This window comes from Chiroxiphia lanceolata, chromosome 11, assembly GCF_009829145.1.
Source record: "Chiroxiphia lanceolata isolate bChiLan1 chromosome 11, bChiLan1.pri, whole genome shotgun sequence".
Classification (NCBI taxonomy): domain Eukaryota; kingdom Metazoa; phylum Chordata; class Aves; order Passeriformes; family Pipridae; genus Chiroxiphia; species Chiroxiphia lanceolata.
Genome location: NC_045647.1, coordinates 15,891,889 through 15,912,128, shown reverse-complemented (window position 1 = coordinate 15,912,128; position 20,240 = coordinate 15,891,889). Strand labels below are relative to the sequence as shown.

Below are 20,240 nucleotides of genomic sequence, written 5' to 3'. Positions count from 1 at the left end.
TAAAAAAAATGCCACACCTATGGATCCTGCGGCCTCTCATGTACTAGATGCTCAAGTTACAATGTTTCAAAAGCTATTGTATTTTGCAGAGTCAAAATGTTACTTTCTCTTCCCGGGGAAATTTATTTTAAACAAAAAGTGCCACTCTTCATTCTCCTATCCCAGAACAGTTTGCAGTTCTTAGTGATTTTCAGAGCTGTGGGGTATGTACTGTTTCACAGTACTTGTTACCAGCTTGTTTTACACATGGTTAGAAATATTTCAGTGTAAGTCCAGGTCTGTATTATCTTTTATGCTATAACAGTAGCTTAACTGGACTTGGTTTGATTCACTGTGTTCCTTTTTACTAAAATACTTGAGTGAGATGTGACCTCCAGTAGCCTTCTAAAGTTATTTAAGTTTCTGCTGCTAAGAAGACATTGCAAAAGGCAGTACAACTTGTGCTGGAAACTGAAATATTAACTAGAAAAAATGTAAGTTACATAAACTACTGTACAGTGTTTAGACACACAGAATCATAATCATGATGTATTCTGCCAAAGAAGGGGTACCAACTAATGGGGAGGGGAGGGGGGGGAAACATCCAGTAACTGAACAGTACAGGGAGGACATGGAACAAAGTTGTCTAAACTATCAGAGAGGCCAGTCTGATACATTAACTACCTGTGTGAGCAATCTTTTACAGGGGGCTGAGAGATGAATACAGCACAGAAGAATTTCATCAGGTATTTGCTTTACCCTTTGCCCATCCTTGTGTTCCCAGTGACTTCACTGAAGCCCCAAACCAGCTTCAGAGCCTTCATGCTCTCTGTAGGGCTTAGTGTACTCATGGCAGGATACAAAGCACTAATTAAAAAACCCAAACAACTAAGCCAAGAAGTATCTCCCAGTAGAAATTCATTTAACAAAATTTAACAAAGTAACAGTGTGAAGAACCGTAATTTTTAGCTTTTAGCGTGTCTCTTTGGCTTTCTGTCTGCTGCCTTCTTGTCTTCCTGGCCCGACTCCTGCACAGGCAGCCACTTGAGGGGGTTGCGGCGGTACATGGGCCACGGAGGGAGCGTCAGCTGGGAGACAAGGGATGGAGTCAGAACATGTACACTGAGATGCTGAAGAGCTGTTTTGTACAGCTTGTTAGGAAAATCTTAATCCTTAACTGTTCTAAGAAAACTCACAAAATTTCACGCTGTAAAGGCACGTGTATTTACAGTTTATACTGCGTGGTCATGACCCCAGGTCATTGCAAGGAGGAGGACAGCACCCACCCTGAAGAAAAAGGGACTCCCGAGGTGACACCAGCATCCCAGCACATCCCAACACTGCTGAGACCCTCCCCTTGCCTGGCATCATGGATCAGTAACTCTGGCCAGAACAACTCAGGGATGCTAAAGTAAGTAAGGAGCAGATGGATGATGATGCCAGAGAATTACAGTGGCTTTTCAAAGCAGTTGTGTGTTTGTGTTTGAGTTAAGTAGTGATTGGTCAAATCCTGTTGTATCTGAACTCTTGAAAAGCTTAAGAACCACGTGTAAGACTGGATTTGGTGTGCCCCAATTGGAATGGGACACCTCCTGTGTATGAAAATAAGGAATTACTCCTCTAATTCCATACTCTGCCTTCTTGCCACCCTCCTCGGGCAGCATGGGCCAGCTGCAAAATTCTTGTGACAAGCTCCTACTGCACAGGAAGCCTCACTGTCCTTTCTATTACCAATGCTGTCAGCTGGACTTAACAGTAACATTTAATTGAAGTGAAAAATGAACTCAAACCCAATACTTAATTGCAGTGTTCTCTAAAATCCTGCTAGCATTTCAGAAAAGGCACTTACTGGCCTCCAGAGCACTTTCTGCAGATCAAAGGAAGTACAAATACCTATTAACAATCTGAATTACATAGCAAACATTAGTCTGTGGTGACAGCCTCTTAATTTAACTATTATTCCATGTTAAATAGTGCATATATTTTCTAGTTTGCGGACAAAAAATTCTTACCAAACATGATAAAGCAAATCCAGCCATAACTATGTAGACAGTCCATCCAAACTGTTCAGTGATGTATCCATAGATAAAACCAATTACCTGGGAAAAAAGTATATTAAAAAAATCAAACTCTAAATGAAGAAAAACATTTCCCATGCCATGATTAAACTGGGGGGTGGGGGGGAAAGCAGGAGAATACAGATTTTTCAAAAGCACAGTTCCTCCACCTTTCTAACCTTTTCAAAATTGCTGGCCAATAATGAAAGTAAAACAGGGGGAGATGTAAAGTTTTAATGCATGACAGCCCCTCTGATTTTGTCTAAAGCTTTTAGTGACCCCAAACAATCAGGAAAAAAAAAATGTTTGTAAAATCAGAAAACAAAATACTCCTTTTATGTTCTCACCCACAGTTCTAGTATACTTACTGCAGAGACAAGAATGATTCCTTGAAAAATCTGTTCTGCTAACTTTTGACCCTTGTAGTCCTGTGAAAAGAGACACTTTTTGGTCAGTTATTCAAAACACAAACCTGCCCCTTAAACTCCTTCAGGTTAGAGCCCACACTCAGCCTGACCACAGGTTCTCAGCTCTTTTGTTCAATTTTCAAACTAGACTGGAATTACTTTTCTTACAGTGTCTGGGAACACCTACCTACCCTGCAGGCTCCACCACACCACCTGGAAACAGAAGCAAGTGCTGCCTGTTCAAGGTAGGTAATGCCAGTTCAAAATATCACTGTAGTCAGCTTAACATCACTAAGAAAAAGCTGTAACACCAAGGCAGAGTGGGTGCCTGGGGGGATACAGTGTGTGTGGCACTTAGAGGGGATCTCATTAATGCATGTAAATGTCTCCAAGGCGGGTGCCAAGAGGATGGTGCCAGACTCCTTTCAGTGGTGCCCAGAGACAGGATGAGGAGCAACAGCCCTAAACTAAAACAGAAGTTCCACCTTAACACGAGGAAGAATTTCTTTGCAGTGAGGGTGGCAGAGCCCTGGAACCGGCTGCTTAGGGAGGGTGTGGAGTGTCCCTCTCTGGAGACATTCCAAATCCACCTGGCCTTGTTCCTGTGTCACCTGCTCCAGGTGCACTGGGTGATCTCCAGAGTTTGCATGACTTTAGAAAACCTGGCTCTCAGCGAGCACGCGTTACCTTCTGTCTATAGCCCAGGCGGGAAAGCACGGAGGGATGTCCCCTCCACAGCTCTGCATTAGAGCACGTTAAATTTCCGCTTCCCAGCTCATAAACCGGAATTATACGGATTCACCCTGCAGCTCCTACGTGCCTCGCACGCAGGTACCAACCCCGCGGGGGATGCAGGGGACACCCAACCCCGCAGGGGACATCCCTCCCGCCGTCCCCCGGTGCCGCGGCCCGGCGGGCCCTACCCACCATCTGCGTGGGGATGGAGCGGAACACGCTCAGCATGGCGGCGGCGCCTCTGCGGCCTCCTCCCGCTGCTGCTCGTCAGGGCGCTGCTGCCCGCGATGCCCGGCGAGGTGGGGACCGGGGTCTCGGCGGCGGCGCTCGGCGCGGCGGCAGCGGAAGGCGGCTGCTGAGCTGGCCGGAAACACGCCCCGGCCGCCCCGCCCCGAGCCCCGCCGGCCCCGGTGCCGCCTCCCGCCTCGGCCATCGCAGCCGCGGGGCTGCTCCGCGCCCGCTCCCCATCCCGGTCCCGTCCCCGCCCGGGCGCGTCTCCTCGGCACCGGCGGCTCGGCCCCCCAGGCCCGCGGCGGAGGCGCCTTCCCCGGCAGGTGCGGCAGCGCGGGGGGCGCGGCCGGGCGGGCACAGCCGCGGCTCTGGGGGTGCCGCGGTGGCGGCGCGGGCGGGCGGCCCGTGAGGGGGCGGGGGAGCCGCGGCTGTACCCGCCCAGGGGCCCGGGGAGCGGGTGCGGGCAGCACGGGCCCCGCGCGGTGTGTGCTTCACTGCGGGCTGTGCGGGCGCTGAACGTGCCCTGCGGACGAGTCCCTCTGTCGGTGCCTCCAGCCCCGGCTGCCGCGTGTCAGATTCACAGATTCAACCGGGGTTTCCTCTGAGATCGTCGAGTCCAACCTCTGACCTGACACCGCCTCGTCTACTAAACCACGGCACTGGGTGCCATGTCCAGTCTCTTCTTAAACACCTCCAGGGGAGGTGACTATACGACCTCCCTGGGCAGCCGATTCCAATGTCTGATCACTCTCTCTGTGAAGAACTTCTTCCTAATGTCCAACCTAAACCTCCCCTGGTGCAGCTTAAGACCGTACCTTGTCCTGTCGCTGGTTACCTAGAGAAGAGCCCGACCCCCACCTGGCTACACCCTCCTGTCAGGGAGTTGTAGAGAGTGATGAGGTCTCCCTGAGCCCCCTCCTCTCCAGGCTGAACACCCCCAGCTCCCTCAGCCGCCGCTCAAAGGCACGGGCTGTGTCTGTGCGCTGGGAATCGCAAAGTGCTTCGTTCCCCAGCGAGACGTGGCGTTGTGCTCTGTAAGCAAAGCCTTGTGCTCTGTAAGCAAAGCCCTGTGTCCCGCCCCGTGCCAGCGGTGCGGGGGTGCTGGAGAACAGGGCTCCCGGCTGGGGTTTGTTGTGCTCCGCAAATGCAGCAGCGAGAGAAGGTGGTTGGGTCTGACACATGGAACGGTCACAGCGCAGCCTGCGGTGTTTTAATAGGGAGATTTCACAAGTCTGTCACCGTTTCTGGAATTTTGCATGTTGTTGTGGTGCTTTCTATGTGTTATTTGAGAGCTCTTTCACACTCCAGGATATGCAGCTCTTGTTCTGATTTCATAGTCACCTTTATCCTTGAATAATGAACAAATTTGAATTTCTTACCAAAACTGTATCAGTGTTGTGTTTTTACCCCCTTCTATAACATGATGGTAATACCTTCTTGCCTGGTTTTTTGCGTTTTTTTTGGTGTGACAACGCTCTAGCTGATATTCTGTTATATTTTATGTAGAGGCTCTCATGGTTTGGAAAGTGCTATTTGTTAAAATCTTATAAACCAGTGTCCTGCCAAAATCTTGCAGTTGGTTAAGCATGGAAGGAAACGTATAATGATTTATCTTATTGTTTAGATGCTTCCAGTTCAGATAGGTAAATAAATTGTTTCAACAGTAAAGAAACTCCACGTAATTTTCCAGTTCTTTTCAGATCATTCTGACTGGTGGAAGGAGTTTGGCAATTTTTTCTGTCAGTGAAGGAAGTGGCAAGATCTGTATGTCTCCTTTTTACCTCCAAGTTCTTCTTTAGATAAGTCATTGTATGTGGGGGCAGTCCCCAGCATAAGAAGGATTTGGATCTGTTGGAGCAGGTCTAGAGTAGGGCCATAAAGATGCTCTGAGGGCTGGAGCACCTCTGCTTGAGACAGGCTGGGAGAGTGGGGGTTGTTCACCTGGAGAAGAGAAGGCTCTGGGGAGACCTGAGACCCCCTTCCAGTGCCTAAATGGGCTCCAGGAGAGCTGGAGAGGGACTCTGGACAGGGGTGTGGAGTGACAGGACAAAGGGGAATGGCTTTAAACTGACAGAGGGCAGGGTTAGATGGGATGTTGGGAAGGAATTCTTGGCTGTGTGGGTGGTGAGGCCCTGGCACAGGTTGTCCAGAGAAGCTGTGGCTGCCCCATCCCTGGAAGTGTTCCAGGTTCAGGTTAGGCAGGGCTTGGAGGAATGTGGTCTAGTGGAAGGTGTCCCTGCCCATGGCAGGGAGATGGGCTTTAATGTCCCTTTCAACACAAGCCATTCTAGGATTGTAGCTATGTATGTACTGAGGTACCACACTCAGTTATTAAAGTGTGGCATAGCTTTATCTTTTTTTAGAGAAGGACACATTCACTGCATTCAGAAACTGTTTTGACACTCCTGGTGATGGTGCCTATGTCTTGTGTAGACATACACTGGATGTAGGAAGTGACTGCTGTATTTTTTTCTTGCAGGTTTTCAGGAACCTTATGCTCATAAAGAAAACAATAGAAAAATGACATTAAGGAAAGGTATGTGTATATGTGTGTCAAATTATTTTTAAGTATCTGAGTTTCTTTTTCTCTGCTTATGCTGATGAACTTTTTTCTTCAAAATTTTCAGTGAACATTTCCATCCTTATCGTGGCTGTTGTAATATTTTTGCTAGTTCTTCATCATAACTTCCTAAGCCTCAGTGACTTCTTGAAGCGGGAGTTATCAGGTATGTTGGGTTTTATTTTAATTTTGAAAAAAATATTATTCTTTTTAAGATTGGTGGGAAAGCACGTGCTCTGACCAGAGAGCAGTTGGGGTAAATGGGAGGGGGAAGTCAGTGAGGTTCTAGACATGGAAAAGGGACCCACTGTAGCTCAGCCTTATTTTAGTTCCTTGTGCTGTGTGTGAATATGTGTGGCTAAACGTGGGTAGTTTTTTGTAGTTGTGATGTTCTTCATTAACATCTCAGATTCTCAAAAGCAGGTGCTCTGTTTTCAGTGTTTGATGCTGGCAGGCTGTGATCCTGCTGAGACATCCAAGTGCTTGCATAGCAGAAATAACTGAAGGTGTTGGGAATTCTAGTGTGGTTATAATAATGTGTAATAATAAAAACAAGTATGCGATGCCGTTTGTACTCCACAGATTCAAGTCCCTTAGGACTTCAGCCTATAGATTTCATTCCTGCAGCTCCCCAGAGGCTGATAGATGAGAGGAATGATAAGGAGATTTCTGTGGTCATTGCAGCGTCAGATGAGAGGCTTGGGGGTGCAATTGCAGCCATGAACAGCATTTACCATCACACCAGATCCAACGTGGTTTTCCATATTGTTACTCTGAATGATACAGTGGATCACTTGAGGTAATGATCTTTTCATTGGATTCCCACAACACTGTAAACTTCAGTATCTCTGAGAAGAGAGCTGCCTTTCCCCAGAGCTGCTCTCCTCTGACTTGCAGTCCTGCCTGCTGCTGCTTATTGCAGCTTTTTGGCAAGGCTGCTGTGGGGAGTCTTACAGCTATTCCTTCTGGAAAAGTTTCAGGGATGGAAAAGAGCCATATTTTCCAACAGGATTATATCCAACCAGTGGGGTTGTGTTCGTTGGTGGAAGGATTGTTGATGTTACTTATACCTTTATTTCATCAAGTAATTCAAATACTGTCAGTCAGGTTTCTCCCTTTTCATAGATTGTTCTTTGATCCTTATATTTTTACCCACCTCTGTCCACGCTGATGTTTTTTGTGAAGGACCTGTGATAACAGGACTGTGTATTTCTAATGAAACAAGAGGCAAGCTCATACCTTTCACGTGTCCCAGGTGAGCAGTGTGCTGGCAGTGGGCATGTCCCTGCAGCCACACAGGACACCACTGGCCTCAGCCATAGATGACATCCCAGATATGTGTTTGTGGGTAGGGAAGTGAGGGGGGGCACATCAAGATCCGGGTCGCTGTCAGTCAGATCTCTTGCTTTTCATTTGACTTTTGTCTCATTAACAAGATCTTTGCCTTTCCCCTGTTTGCAGGCTGTGGCTTAGTGGCACTGCTCTGAAAAACCTGAGATACCGAATTTTGGATTTTGACCCTCGTGTCTTAGAAGGGAAAGTACAAGTGGATCCCCAAAAAGCAGACACCTTCAAACCAGTGAGGATGCTGTTGATTACTTTTTGCAGTTATTAGTTAAGAGCAATATATTTTGATGTTGGCTTTTAACACAACTAGAGATCAAAACCACATCTGTTAGCATAGAAGGAGTCTTTTATAATAAAATTCCTAAATCTCAGTAAAAATAAATTTCCAGCTAGTGAGAGATGCATTTGAATGTCTACATATACATGCTTAGTATCATTTTTTGCTGCTAGCTACAGCAAAACACAGCATGTCAAGCATGCCAACACCTTGGAGATACTACAGATACATGTGGAGAAATAAGAAATTCTAATGCAGACAAATTTTAAAGTTAGTTTATCAATACATAAATTCATAGGAAACCAGGAATTGATGGAACTTGTTTATTTTAAATAACTTGTAGGATATTGCTGCCTATTTTATTTCCTTTATAGAAGTTGTCTTGGACATTAGTGCCATAGATAAGTGCAGGAGAATCAGTCCATTTCACATTTATTTGGACAATTTTTCATTTAATTCTTTACTTCTCTTGCTTTCTTGTTCTCACAGTTAACCTTTGCAAGATTCTACTTGCCCAACTTGGTACCTCATGCAGAGAAGGTCATCTATGTGGATGATGATGTAATAGTGCAAGGTATGGCACCTTTGTTAGCTGCCACTGGCCTTATGCTGAGGGCAATATCCCATCTCTCAGAGCCCAAACACTTCGAGGAAAGATGTCCAAACTTTGTAAATATGAATGAGTTGGGTTAAACTGAGTGGTTTCATCTGCTGTAGCAGTGGCCTGAACAAAGCGTAACTTGGCACTTAGTCAGGATTGCTTTTGATTTTTCTGTGCTTACTTCCATTTTCCAGATGATATTCTTGAACTTTACAACACTCCACTGAAACCTGGACATGCAGCTGCATTTTCAGATGATTGTGACTCAACCACTAGCAAAGTTGCTGTCCGTGGAGCAGGCAATCAGGTTAGTTTTATTCTGATCCAGTGGGAACAATACCACAGATCCCAGGCACTTGAGAATGTTCTAAATGCTGTGAACCTAAAGATGTGACTGTCCCTACCCAAACCAATTTATACTGATGTTTGTGTTACAAGTAGCACCTGCAGTTTCTGTTTAGGCACAGTAAAAGCACTTTGAATTTTTGCTGTGCTTTGCAATGAGGGCAATTTCTAGCATGGAACAGCAAGAGGTGTTACAGCATCAGAGGGAGAATTTTTCATTTGTGAATGTTTAAAAAGTGCTTTTTCTGAGACTGGTACCATATTAATAATATGGTAGTATTAAGACCATGCAGCATTCCTTAAAATACGTAGTGCATATAATCATATTTCCAAAATATTATATACACTACTATATGTATACTATATATAAGAGCTTAAAGAAGCTCTTAAGCTTTGTTTTTCTTATTTTAAAGGAAGGGATATTTGCTTTAACAACTTCCATTTATGCCTTTAACAACTTCCATTAAGCTTAAGAGCTTAAAGAAGCTCTTAAACTTTGTTTTTCTTATTTTAAAGGAAGGGATATTTGCTTTAACAACTTCCATTTATGCCTGTCTGTTGTGAATTGTGCAGAATTTTTCTTTACACAGGAATTCTGCCATATTTTAAGCTAATTTCTGCTCTCTTTCCCCCCCCCCCCCAGTATAACTACATTGGCTTTCTAGATTACAAAAAAGAAACCATCCGAAAGCTCGCCATGAAAGCCAACACCTGCTCTTTCAATCCAGGAGTTTTCGTTGCCAATTTGACAGAATGGAAATTACAGAACATCACTAAGCAATTGGAGAAGTGGATGGCACTTAATGTCATGTAAGTACCCCCGAGCTGGGGTGACAGCAGGTCAGGGCTGGGGTTGTGCTGGTGGCATTTGTTGGATGAAGGGCTGTGTGTGTATCTGTGGGCTCCTGTCATGCTGCTGCAACTGAAAAGTCAACTGATTTAGGGCCGCACCAGCATCCTTTCCCAACTCCTTTTCATCTTCTCTTCCAGAGAGGAACTTTACAGTAAGACTCTGGCTGGCAGCATCACAACACCTCCACTGCTAATTGTATTCTACAAGCAGCATTCCAGTATTGATCCCATGTGGAACGTCCGACATCTCGGTATGTACGAAACATCTGTGACGCTGTTTCCCCAGTGTGGTTTTCCAGGCCTGTAGCTGGACACCTGGTTGATGAGGCAGCAAATGGACCTCTTATTCCCCTATTCTGTCCCTTGTCCTTTAAGAAACACAGCTTTGCAATATCTTCTTGGGGCTTGTGGGCCTGAACCTTCATGGTCTTCTTTGAACTACTGAGAGGTAGTTCTTGAATTGACTTACTCACAAAATACTTCTAATTTTCCACATATATGTTGTATCTGAAGTGATTTGAGGTGTTTCTTCCAAGACTGTTGAGAAGAACAGACATTCATATCTGTTCTGCTACTCCTGAAACCCCAGTGCTGGGAAAGCTTTTTTTAGGTTTGGTTTCTGATGAACAGTAAATAGGCTGCTGAATACATCTGGGTGTTAAGGGGGTTTTAATGAACCTGGAAGTTAAGGCAGCGTATTGAAATAGATACTAAGAGAGCTTAAAGTGGCATTCAGTTGCACCTGATTTGTTTTTTAATTTGCCCTTGTATCTGCCTCCCATATCACCTCCTTTCTCCATAAATGATAAGATTTCCTTTGTTAAATCATTTGTTTTGAAGTTAACCTTTTGCACGTTGGTGTCCCTGCTGCCTTTATTTCAGGCACTAACACTGCTTTTTCAATGAAAGGGTCTAGTGCTGGAAAAAGGTACTCTCCTCAGTTTGTGAAAGCTGCCAAGCTGCTCCATTGGAATGGACATTTCAAACCTTGGGGAAGAACAGCTTCCTATGCTGAAGTCTGGGAGAAGTGGTATGTCCCTGACCCTACAGGCAAGTTCAACCTGATCCGCAGACACTCGGAAGCCTATGAAGCAAAGTAGAGCCAATGTTGATAACTGATGGTGCTTTCTCAGGAAGCTTTTGGAGCCAAGCAGAACATTTCTTTTTTTAGCCAACATGTATTACAGAGCCATCTGGAGCACAAGGTGATGCACTTATTCAGGTGCAGTTCTGAAATGCACAGGTCCAAAGGAGGCTCATGTCACCTGCATGACAGAAGGTGCTGCTCCAGCAGCACTACAGAAAGGGAGGATCGATCTCCACAAACAGGCACTTTTGTTTAGATCATTTCAGTCGTGTTCTTCTGCTCTTTACTGCGAGTCTTGTAGCAGAGGATCATTTTATCAGTTACAGAAACGTTTCTAAGAACAAGATACAAATTCATTTGGTGCTTGCACCACGCAAATCTTGCACATCAATGTACTGTAATTAAGAGTTGCTTGGGTTCTGGGTTTGTTTTTTGTTGTTTTGTTTTGTTATTCTGTGAAATAGTTCCCTCAACAACCCTTTCATGCATGAAATCTCCCAACCATTTCTGTGTAAGTCTTTCTTGCAGAATTCTACAAAATGGAATCTTTTATGAAAGATGAATTCTTCAAGTTTTATTTCACTATGCAAAGTGGTTTTAACTGCCAGTGAACACTAAAACATGTTTTGTAAAGTGGTGGATGAAACCTTGTTCAAAAATAAAGCTAATTGTAACATGTTGACTCAAGCCTCGGGTAAATGGCTGCCCATCCTCTGTGCTACAGGTAAGTTGTTTTTGATTGTTTTTTTATAGCTGTGCTGTGAAGTTTTAGTAGTTATTATTAGCTGATCTATCCCAGCAGCTATTGTGCCAACTGTTCCCTTTAACAGAGGGTAGAACTGAAGTTGTCAACACTGCTTGTGAACAGTTCTCTGTGGAAGATGTTTAGACAAAAGGCTTTGTGTTCATGCAATGACAGCTGAGTGCTGCATGGTCTCAGATACAGGGCAGCAAAGGACAAGGGTTCCTTCATGACTATGAGTATGGTTTTAATTCTGCTTTGTCATTTAAAAGGATTTCAAACTGCTTGTCTCATTGCAGTCACTGCCTATAGTTCTGTCGTGGGTGTCGATCTGGTTTGTTACCTTTTGTTTCTTTTGCTGGGTTTTGATGAAAAATTCTTGTCCTTGAAGCAGTAATAAGTTCACTTACCAAACTTTGAAAGATTGTACTGGATCAGCTGGCACCAACTTAATTGAGATGAGCAGGCTGTGTTTTAGCAGGCTGTGTTTTAGCAGGTTTAAAGAAACTCCATCTGTTTGTGTCTGCACTTGACACCTTTTTGAGCTGCCTATGAGGACTATGCCTCAGGATACCTTTAGGGAAAACACACCTATCTGTTAAAGAACACAGAAATCAGACCTAATAGGAAGAAAATGGATTCACAGGACGAAGATGCTCAATATGAGGCATTTATTCTAAATGTTTAATTCTTGGAGCAGCTGCAGGGCCTCTTGGCAATTCTCTTGCTATCCCAGTTCTGCTACAGGCTGAGCACAGTAACACATCCTGATTGCACAGGGCAGTGTTTTGCTTTCTATTTAGAAGTTCTTGGCCAGGCATTGACAGGGTGACACCAGGAAATAACTCTTTTGTTCAACAGCACTGTAAGAACAAGCATCTTGTTCCCCACTGAAGGAGGGTTATTAATGTAATCTGTTACTTTTCCCCGTGAAGGTCCAGAACAGATTAAAATACCTTATGTCTAGCTCAAATAAGGAGCATTTTTTAGCCACTTTTTACTTATTAAAGTTTTACAAGTTTTGCAAAAATACACTGAAAAGTTACTGTCTGAAGTCAGGCTCTAGGGATACAGTTCTTGTAATCCTCTAGGAAAAGCAATTAAATTTGATGCAGGAGTGAAAACTTATCTTGAAATTGAGTTGCTTGAACGTGACTAGAATTAAAGATTTACCACTGTTTTGCAGTGAAAAGGACAAACCATTTATCCTTTTGAAACATCTTTTTATAAGACAAAGTGAACAGACTAACTCGGCATATTAGGAATTTTTTTAAATAGGATTTAATACAGGAAATAAACTTTACGACTTAAAGCTGAATAACAGGCAGTTTCCCAGACAGTATAAAATCTGGAACCATCAAGGGATATGCACTATTATATACATTATTTGATACAGCAATAATTGTGAGTCTTTGCAGCAGCTCTGGTGTGCAGCATTCCTCCACTTCTGCTGCAACTCAAGTCTTCAGGGCTGTTCTGAAGGCCAGTAGTAAGAGTGTCCAAACAGTGCCACCACACCTGATTGCTACACATAGTCTGTATTAAAATCATAGGCATCATCTTCCTCTGCTGGCTTATCTAAGCTGAAGGACAGGGAAGTGGAATGTTCACCTTCTGAGAAGAGAAAATCATGTGTTAGTGAAACCAGTGCAAGTGCTGCAGTACTAGAGACCATCCTTGAAGCCAGAGTTCTTCATACAGACCTGCCATCTGCTCCTCTGAATTTGTAGGGTTTGCTTTTTGTTTTCCAAGCTTTGCTTTCCTGGTGACCTGAATTTTGCTTTCCTACAAGTCAGAGAGATCAGAGGTGTGTTATTCAAACATCACTAATGAGAGATCTCCCATGCAAATGAAACCCAACAGCCCCTGAGGATGATGTGGATGTCCCCTTGTACAGTTGGTTAGAAACACACTGCTCAGACAACTGACTTGGAACAATGTTGTTTCCTTAACTGAGGAAAACAGCCCAACCCTTACCTGGAGGAGAAAGGCTTTTTGATTACAGTGTCTCCAGTGCCTCACTTCACAACAAGACACTGATTGGGTTCTTGGTGTCAGGATCTAAACAGGTAGAAACCTTAATTTACCTCTTCAACATTGTTTTCTTCTTCGTCTTCTTCCACATCATCATCATCACTTTCTGTAAATTCCTCCTCTTCTTCTTCTTCCTCTTCCTCCTCTTCTTCTTCTTCTTCCTCCTCCTCCTCCTCGGTTCTTTCCATGTTTTTCCACTTTGATCCTTCCTCTATCACTTTACTTTCCTCTATTGTCCCATTTGCCATACCAGCTGACTGGAAAATAATGCTGCTTGCTGGAGTGGGGTATTTTAAAGCTGGCAAAGACATAGTAAGTGTCTGTTAAGTCCCAGGCAGACAGCACCAAGTGTAATGCCCACCCTGAGAGGACACATTTTAGTCTTGCCCCCTCCCTGCCATAGCACTCCCACACAGGCAGGCAGAACAAAGGACAATTCTGAGACTGCTAGGAGCTGAAAATCTTGGATTTGAGTATAGGTAAGTTTACCTAAGTAAGTTTAGATTAGATATTAGGAAAAATATCTTCCCTGTGAGGATGGTGATGCAGTGGCACAGGTTGCCCAGAGAAGCTGTGGCTTCCCCATCCCTGGAAGTGTTCAAGGCCAGGCTGGATGGGGCTCTGAGCAACCTGGTCTAGTGGGAGGTGTCCCTGCCCATGGCAGGGGGGTTGGAGTGAGATGATCTTTAATGTCCCTTCCAACCCAAACCACTCTAAGATTAATGGTAATGTATCACAGTAACAGTCCTACCTTGAACAGTGTTGCTGTTTTCTTCTTCTAAGTTCTTTAAATTCAAGCCCTCTTGCATTTCAGCTGTTTTTTGTTCTGTAAGATAGGGTGGTGGTGTCTGAGATCCTGGAGGTTCTGAGTGGTAGCTTATTTTGCCTCTGGGAAATAAAAATCAGCATTAAAAACTAACTAAAGATAACATAGTTAAATCACTGTATTTAAAAATAAAACCCAGAGCACAAAGCTCTTGAAACTTCTCAACCTAAATACTCATGTACTATTAGCTGTTTATAGCAGTTTAATAGCTATTTAAATTTGACTCTGAAGTTGTCAACAGTATTAAGGGGATTGCCCACTCCTGAAAGGGAAAAGAAGTGTCATACATTGTCACCACAAATCACCTGCCTGTATAATCATGAGCTGTAAAAGCAGCTGAACAACTTGACCAAGAGAAAAAATCACAGTCAGTTACTGATTCTGAGTTACATTTGTTCCCATCCTCAGAATATAGGAATCACCATAAATTTCCACAGAAGATTTGCCACATCCTTTCCTGTGTAGAAGAGAACTACATGGACTTGGTATTTGAGAGGAAGGTGAATTTCCCTAAGAGACTTACAGCATAAGTCAGCAAACTGGCTATGGAGTAATGTGCTACAGGCTTTGACTTTTGTCACGTATCCCTCACAACTTTAGAAAATTATCCATGGATGGCATTCCCGAACTCTGTTGGCCAATCCAGCTCTTTACCAAAGTAAAATGTGAGAAATCAAGGGAAAACATGGAAAAAAGGAAAGGCTCTCCTTTCTAAGTGCTTTGCATGACTTGGAGTTTCTGCTGTGCTCGATTAACAACATGAAAAAGGTGAGCAGCACAGAGCAAAGTTCACAGCATACATACCCTGTCCAGTCACAGAGCACTAATTTAGCTATACTTTCTACATCAGGAACACCTCCCTTTTTCAGCATGCCCCTCTTCTGAGCAAGTAAAGATAAAAACTCCTCAGGGTTCCTGAAATCTGGCATATTGTAGCGCATCATTACCTAGGGCAAAAGAAAATGGCATATTCAGAGAGACCCACCTTTCTCTTAGTTTTAGGAATAAAAGAGCAAATCAAATTGCATTACAATGAGGACAAATGAGAGTGTGAAGAGCTGTTTTTCTCTTGCATGTGGGAAGTAAACATTACAAAGCAAAATGCCTTCTTCACCAACAAACTCCTTTGCATTCACCCAGACTAGTGGGTGTACAGAGACAGAGCACTGGTCTGTGAAAACAGTCACTGAATGGGAATTAGGCTTAGGTTGAGTTGAGTGAAATCAGAGTTGGATCTGAGGTCTTCACTGTAACAATAGGATACAGAAAGAATATCATCATTTTTCACTCTGTGATACTGTGATGAGATCTTAAAAGCAGGGTTGTTTAAAAATCAGAAACACTACTGCAATAACACACTGGCTGTCAGGATCACAGCATGCTGTTCTGCCTTCTCTTGGTAAGGATGAAGGATCACATTTAGCACTGCTACTCTGCATGGTTAGAAGAAAGCAGTGCAGAAACTACCAGAATTAACTGAAGTGAAAGGAACTTTCATTATTGGGCCTAAGAAACCTACAGAGAAGTGAAATGCAGTGAGAGATGTGGAAAAAGATGGAGCTCACCTGCTGCTTACTGCAGTTATTTATAATGGCATTTACTGCTTCAAGCACATCTGCTGAGCCTGGTTCTTCAGTGTCTATGATACTTCTCAAGGCCAGAGCCAGGGCACTGTTGGAAGGATCTGCAATTATACTTGGACTGTCCAACATCTTTGTCTGCTTATCAATGTGCACAATTTGCATGGACCTGTTCAGAGAGAAATGCACCGTGAGTGGATAATCAGTGAAGGAGTGGTGATGGTGAGGGATGTAAGACACAAAGCTCAGTGTTGGATTGAATGGACTTCATACAGACTCAGCTTCAGTGTTTTGTCATCATGTGCTTTGTGTAGGACAGAAATCTAAACCTACAAAAAGTAAGTTTATACAATGTATCCTCTGGTGAGAGCTTCCATCACGCAGATCAACATCTTTCATCTTGCAAATCGAAGTGTGCATTTAAAACTGCACACAAGTGCATATTTTGCACCCAATGGATGGAAAAACTGTACACAAACAAAACTCAAGGTAAGTGGAACACAACAAACAGGGAAAGGAACAGCTTTTATCAGACTCAACTTACTTGGTAACACCTCTTGCTATGCTAACATTGCAAGCACGTGCTCCTTTGAGACTGTTGATTATGCTGCTCTTTCCCACGTTAGGGAAACCTGAAGAAAATCACATAAATCCTTGTAAGTTAAATAACACTGATCAAAACTCCCATCTTCCAAGTGTCTTTGCTAAGGTGCATCATCAGTGTGAGATCAGAGTTGGATCTGAAGTCTTCACTACAGAAGTAAGACAAAGTGTGTATCCTCATTTCTCACACTGACACAATGACTGGAAAGTCCCTTAAGCAAACCCTGTGTTAGCAGTTTTACCCAGTTTCTAACACAGGACCCCAAAGCTTTACAGGAGGAGAAGGAAACTCCTCCTGTCTGTCCAAAAACACTCACCTACTACCCCAACCTGAATGGCTTTGTTTTGAGTCTTGCCGTACTCCTGGAGAAGTTTCAAAAGGCATTTGGTTCCAAAACACTGAGAGGATTTTGATAAATCAACACGTGCATGTCTTTTTGTGACCTGTTCCTGCTACAGGATTCAAAGGCAAAAAACCCCATGGTCAGGAGCTATTTAGGAAGATAAAATATGTATATTCTGTTTATTGATCTAGATTTATCAATCTACTGTAATTTCAGTGGCAAGAACCCCCCCACACACACTGTACTGCAAAGCTCAGCTGAAGTGTAAAGGCATATCCATCAGTCACAGCAGTGGAATCAAACAAGGGGAAAAGGAATTTTAAAGAAAGAGTTCCTGTTCCTCAACATGCTTCAACATGCATGATTGCAAACACACAACTCACTCATGAGACAGCCTGCAGTGCTCTTACCATAGTCTTGCCCTGCATCAACGTTGCTGATTTAAAAGCAACTGTTGGAAACTCCTTCTTCAAATAATTCAACCATTTCTCTAAGTTGTCCTTTGGCACTAAATCTGGAAAAAAGAGGAGTTCTTTCACTCTTGTGGATCTTAAATCTCACTGTGTGTAGGAAATCTGACGTGGAATTAGAAATCAGGCCACATTTTGTCCATTTAGGATGTTCCTTTATGATAAATAATGTGTGGCTGAAAATGCTACTAAAGTACCAGGTACGTTCCCCAAAGGCACCCAGTGTCTCCTTTTCCTGCCTTAAGCAGAATACATCCCAATTACATTTTTGGCCCCTGTATTAGGTTTTTAAGGCTGGGGCCTTGCTAAAAGACTGAGTGATGTTCTGTGAACGATTATCCCACTATCCCTGCAAGGGCTACTCTAATGTAAAGTTCCCTTTGCTCTTGCTATTTTATTTTCTGTTTTTTTAGCTGTTGGTAAGTCAATAATTTCCAGCTTTTTTAGTGAGCTCAGAGTTGGAACAAATGTCTTCAATGGAATCTCAGATTCCTTTAAAATCTTCTTCATAGCTCACCTACCACAGAGCCACACAGTGACCAAGTAACACTTGGAGAAAACCTGTGTTTCTTACCAATTTTGTTCAGAACCAACAGCAGCTTTTTGTTTCCTCCAGAGCAAATGACAGCTTGCTCCAGCTGAGGACACCGGCAGCCCATCGGATCTCTCGCATCTAAAACCTCCAGAACCACATCTGAGGCCTCAAGCACCTGGGTTAGAAACAGGACAAGACTCTCAAATAAGGCATCACACACCAGATGACAACAGTTACTGCGTTGTAAACACTCTCTGTTGTAAAATCCCGTAAGTGTTGATGTTTATCACAACCTTTATACTCTCCAGCAGCTGCACAGTAATGCCAAAGAAAGGAAAACAACAAGTGGTCTCCTTGCTGACTCTCATCAAATTATATAAAGATAGCTGAAGCACTTCACCTTGTTGAGCTCCCTGCAGAATGATTTCTTTGAATTTTTATTCACAGGTTTTTTAGTCTTTCCTTTAGATTTGCCAGAGGATTCCTGAAGGTAAATAAAAACAAAAGTGAATTGTTTAAATAAGAATTAGAGTAAATACTTGTGTGCGTAGGCAGCGTGATAATGTAACATGTAACATCCTCCTTGAGAAGGTGCAATTTCAGGGTGACTTTTATAAGCTTCACAGAATCAAAATCATACAGGACACCTACCTTTCCCTCTGCTTTTTCCTTGATTTTGGCTGCCTTCTTTTTAGCTTCCAGCTTCCTCTTCTTTTCATGTTCTTTCTGTCTGTTGAGCTTCTGCTTTTGTTTCAGTTCTTCAAGCTGATTGCAAACAAAATCCAAGCCAGATAAAACATTTTTGAAGGTGGTAAGGAAGACTGTTCTTTCTCCCCATTTCCCTATGTCTGACCCAAGTTCCTGAGACAGCTCAATTAGAAGTCCTGGCTGTCCAAGTGACACTGGGACACGTTTTTTTTGCATCCTACCCTGAAAAGAGTACTGTTGCCTTCAACTGCCTCAAAACCAGAGGCAACCAGCCATTAGCCTGACCCCAAAATAACAGCTGTGCAGCAACAACTACAACTGTGCTGCTCCCATGTCACATTACTCCACACTGCAGACAGCAGATCCTTATTTTCTGTATAATCACATCGTGCTAAGATTTAATTTTTAGCACATCCATGCATCTTACCATTGCAAGCAATTTGGAGCACATTAAAAATGACTCTTCCAGCATGTTAATAGGTACAGTGAGAAAGAGAAGGCTAAAAACAAAAGAGCCAATTGTTGCACACTGTACAATCCTGGAAATAAAGATATTATTTTTCCCAAGTATGTGTCTACCAGGACCATCTACAGTCTACCACAACTGCACCTCTGGTGCACACACAAAGCTTCCTTGAAGGCAGGAATGGTCTCAGTTCTTGTCCTCTTTGCCACAAGCTGTATTTTACCCTCTGCTTTCTTTGCTCTGCCTCCCGTAGAAGCTCTTCCTTGAACGGTGCAGTGCTGGGAACTCCGGGATCTTTCTTGGGCTTTTTGTGCCCACGTTTCTTGGCCTCCTTCCTGACCTTTCGGTGGTGTTCTCTGATCTGCAGACAGGAACAAGAACACTTGCTCAGTCTAAGGCCACCCCCAAAAAAACTTACAGAGTAAAAACCAGCACATTTCTGACCCGCCCGACGTGGTTTGACTGCATAATGTGTCATCATAAAGCTACACTTCAATGCACCAGCCCAAAACAATGTAAAATATAAAGATGGAAAAAACCTACACTGGAAAACAAATTCCTCACTGAAGCCCAGACTCTTTAACATGCAATATAATACCCTTACTGTCTACATCTACACGCATAACATATTTCTAAAATAACACCAAAAAATGCTTTTAATGTTCTACAGCAACATATAAAAATGCTTTTAGCGTTAAACAAGTTAACACGGAGCTTTAATTAGCAGCAGACCCCCCTCCGTTCCCCTATCCCGCACCGTCGGGACTCACCTTCTTCTGGATCTTGTAGCGCTTGTGGCAGCTCAGCCTCTTGCTCGCCTTCCTCAGCTCTGCAACGCACCGGGATCACCGTGTACCGGGATCACCGTGTACCGGGATCACCGTGTACCGGGATCACCGTGTACCGGGATCGCCGGGTACCGGGATCGCCGGGTACCGGGATCGCCGGGTACCGGGATCGCCGGGTACCGACACACACACCCCGCCCGCCCGGGGACACGGCCGAGCTCCCACCACCGACGTTCCCCCGAGCTCCGGTGTCCGAATCCCCGCCATTCCCACCAGCCCCGTGTCCGATTCCGCCGTCCCGGTGTCCGATTCCCCTCTCCCGGTGCCCCATTCCCCCGCCGTTCCCTCCAGCCCCGGTGTCCCATTCCCCCGCCCTGGGCCCCTGTCGCTCGCTCGGCCGGGGGCGGCCCCGCGGTGCCGCGCCGCCTCCCTCCATCTCCCCCCCCCGCCCCTAGGGCGCCGTCTGGCGCTGTTCCCGGTGCCCGGTGCCCATTCCCGGTGCCCACTCCCGCCCCTCACTCGGTCTCCTCATGGCGCCGCCACGTGCTCCCGCCTCCCGGGCGCTACCGTAAAGCGCGCCGGCGCTGGCCCGCCGTGGGGTGGTTGTGTGTCGCGCGGGCCGTGGCGCGCTTTGCGGCAGCGGCGGCGGCGGCGGCGGCAGTGTCG

At 44.5% G+C, this 20,240-nt stretch overlaps 3 protein-coding genes and 4 non-coding genes across 9 annotated transcripts; 1 reads left to right on the top strand and 6 right to left on the bottom strand.

Annotated features, from left to right (window-relative positions):
- Positions 1 to 879: 879 nt before the first annotated feature.
- Positions 880 to 3,541, bottom strand: SPCS1 (signal peptidase complex subunit 1). The gene is made up of 4 exons (XM_032699195.1): positions 3,371 to 3,541; positions 2,405 to 2,464; positions 1,992 to 2,078; positions 880 to 1,067 (listed from the first exon to the last, which is right to left on the bottom strand). The coding sequence occupies exons 1-4, from the start codon at positions 3,404 to 3,406 to the stop codon at positions 945 to 947; spliced, it is 306 nt and encodes a 101-aa protein (XP_032555086.1). The 5' UTR covers positions 3,407 to 3,541; the 3' UTR covers positions 880 to 944.
- On the top strand, positions 2,672 to 18,011 carry GLT8D1 (glycosyltransferase 8 domain containing 1). 3 transcript variants are annotated; one of them, XM_032699193.1, is made up of 11 exons: positions 2,672 to 2,688; positions 5,889 to 5,945; positions 6,037 to 6,135; positions 6,552 to 6,768; positions 7,431 to 7,548; positions 8,083 to 8,167; positions 8,389 to 8,501; positions 9,183 to 9,349; positions 9,530 to 9,642; positions 10,301 to 10,441; positions 17,694 to 18,011. In XM_032699193.1, exons 2-11 carry the CDS (start codon positions 5,930 to 5,932, stop codon positions 17,717 to 17,719), a joined length of 1,095 nt encoding a protein of 364 aa, XP_032555084.1. In that variant the 5' UTR covers positions 2,672 to 2,688; positions 5,889 to 5,929; the 3' UTR covers positions 17,720 to 18,011. The 3 variants fall into 3 exon arrangements, 2 of the variants coding, with proteins under 2 accessions (XP_032555084.1, XP_032555085.1); XR_004359074.1 differs by having other exon boundaries at positions 2,673 to 2,688; positions 10,301 to 11,202; positions 17,694 to 17,946; XM_032699194.1 differs by lacking the exons at positions 2,672 to 2,688; positions 17,694 to 18,011 and adding an exon at positions 3,588 to 3,732 and having other exon boundaries at positions 10,301 to 11,160.
- Positions 12,477 to 20,164, bottom strand: GNL3 (G protein nucleolar 3). The gene is made up of 15 exons (XM_032699192.1): positions 20,094 to 20,164; positions 19,557 to 19,615; positions 19,010 to 19,147; positions 18,264 to 18,377; positions 18,013 to 18,096; positions 17,652 to 17,787; positions 17,018 to 17,121; positions 16,581 to 16,716; positions 16,205 to 16,292; positions 15,646 to 15,829; positions 14,885 to 15,027; positions 14,006 to 14,142; positions 13,308 to 13,552; positions 12,924 to 13,005; positions 12,477 to 12,834 (listed from the first exon to the last, which is right to left on the bottom strand). Exons 1-15 carry the CDS (start codon positions 20,104 to 20,106, stop codon positions 12,746 to 12,748), a joined length of 1,752 nt encoding a protein of 583 aa, XP_032555083.1. The 5' UTR covers positions 20,107 to 20,164; the 3' UTR covers positions 12,477 to 12,745.
- Positions 15,291 to 15,366, bottom strand: LOC116792564. Its single transcript, XR_004359187.1, has one exon. It is a non-coding gene; the product is annotated as a small nucleolar RNA SNORD19 (small nucleolar RNA).
- Positions 15,896 to 15,973, bottom strand: LOC116792565. Its single transcript, XR_004359188.1, has one exon. It is a non-coding gene; the product is annotated as a small nucleolar RNA SNORD69 (small nucleolar RNA).
- On the bottom strand, positions 16,376 to 16,449 carry LOC116792563. The gene has a single exon (XR_004359186.1). It is a non-coding gene; the product is annotated as a small nucleolar RNA SNORD19 (small nucleolar RNA).
- LOC116792562 lies at positions 17,517 to 17,592 on the bottom strand. The gene has a single exon (XR_004359185.1). It is a non-coding gene; the product is annotated as a small nucleolar RNA SNORD19 (small nucleolar RNA).
- Positions 20,165 to 20,240: the final 76 nt, after the last annotated feature.

What these genes read in the sequence shown, in the direction of transcription:
- SPCS1 (XM_032699195.1), bottom strand. Translation starts at nt 3,406, where the DNA reads ATGCTGAGCGTGTTCCGCTCCATCCCCACGCAGATG. An exon ending in GCTCCATCCCCACGCAGATG is followed by an intron (nt 2,465 to 3,370) that starts GTGGGTAGGGCC and finishes CTCTTTTCACAG; the next exon opens with GACTACAAGGGTCAAAAGTT. An exon ending in GAATCATTCTTGTCTCTGCA is followed by an intron (nt 2,079 to 2,404) that starts GTAAGTATACTA and finishes CTTTTTTCCCAG; the next exon opens with GTAATTGGTTTTATCTATGG.
- GLT8D1 (XM_032699194.1), top strand. An exon ending in CTTGAAGCGGGAGTTATCAG is followed by an intron (nt 6,136 to 6,551) that starts GTATGTTGGGTT and finishes TGTACTCCACAG; the next exon opens with ATTCAAGTCCCTTAGGACTT. An exon ending in TCCGTGGAGCAGGCAATCAG is followed by an intron (nt 8,502 to 9,182) that starts GTTAGTTTTATT and finishes CCCCCCCCCCAG; the next exon opens with TATAACTACATTGGCTTTCT.
- GNL3 (XM_032699192.1), bottom strand. An exon ending in CAGAGCAAAGAAAGCAGAGG is followed by an intron (nt 18,378 to 19,009) that starts GTAAAATACAGC and finishes GTTTGCAATCAG; the next exon opens with CTTGAAGAACTGAAACAAAA. An exon ending in GTTGGTTCTGAACAAAATTG is followed by an intron (nt 17,122 to 17,651) that starts GTAAGAAACACA and finishes TCTTTTTTCCAG; the next exon opens with ATTTAGTGCCAAAGGACAAC.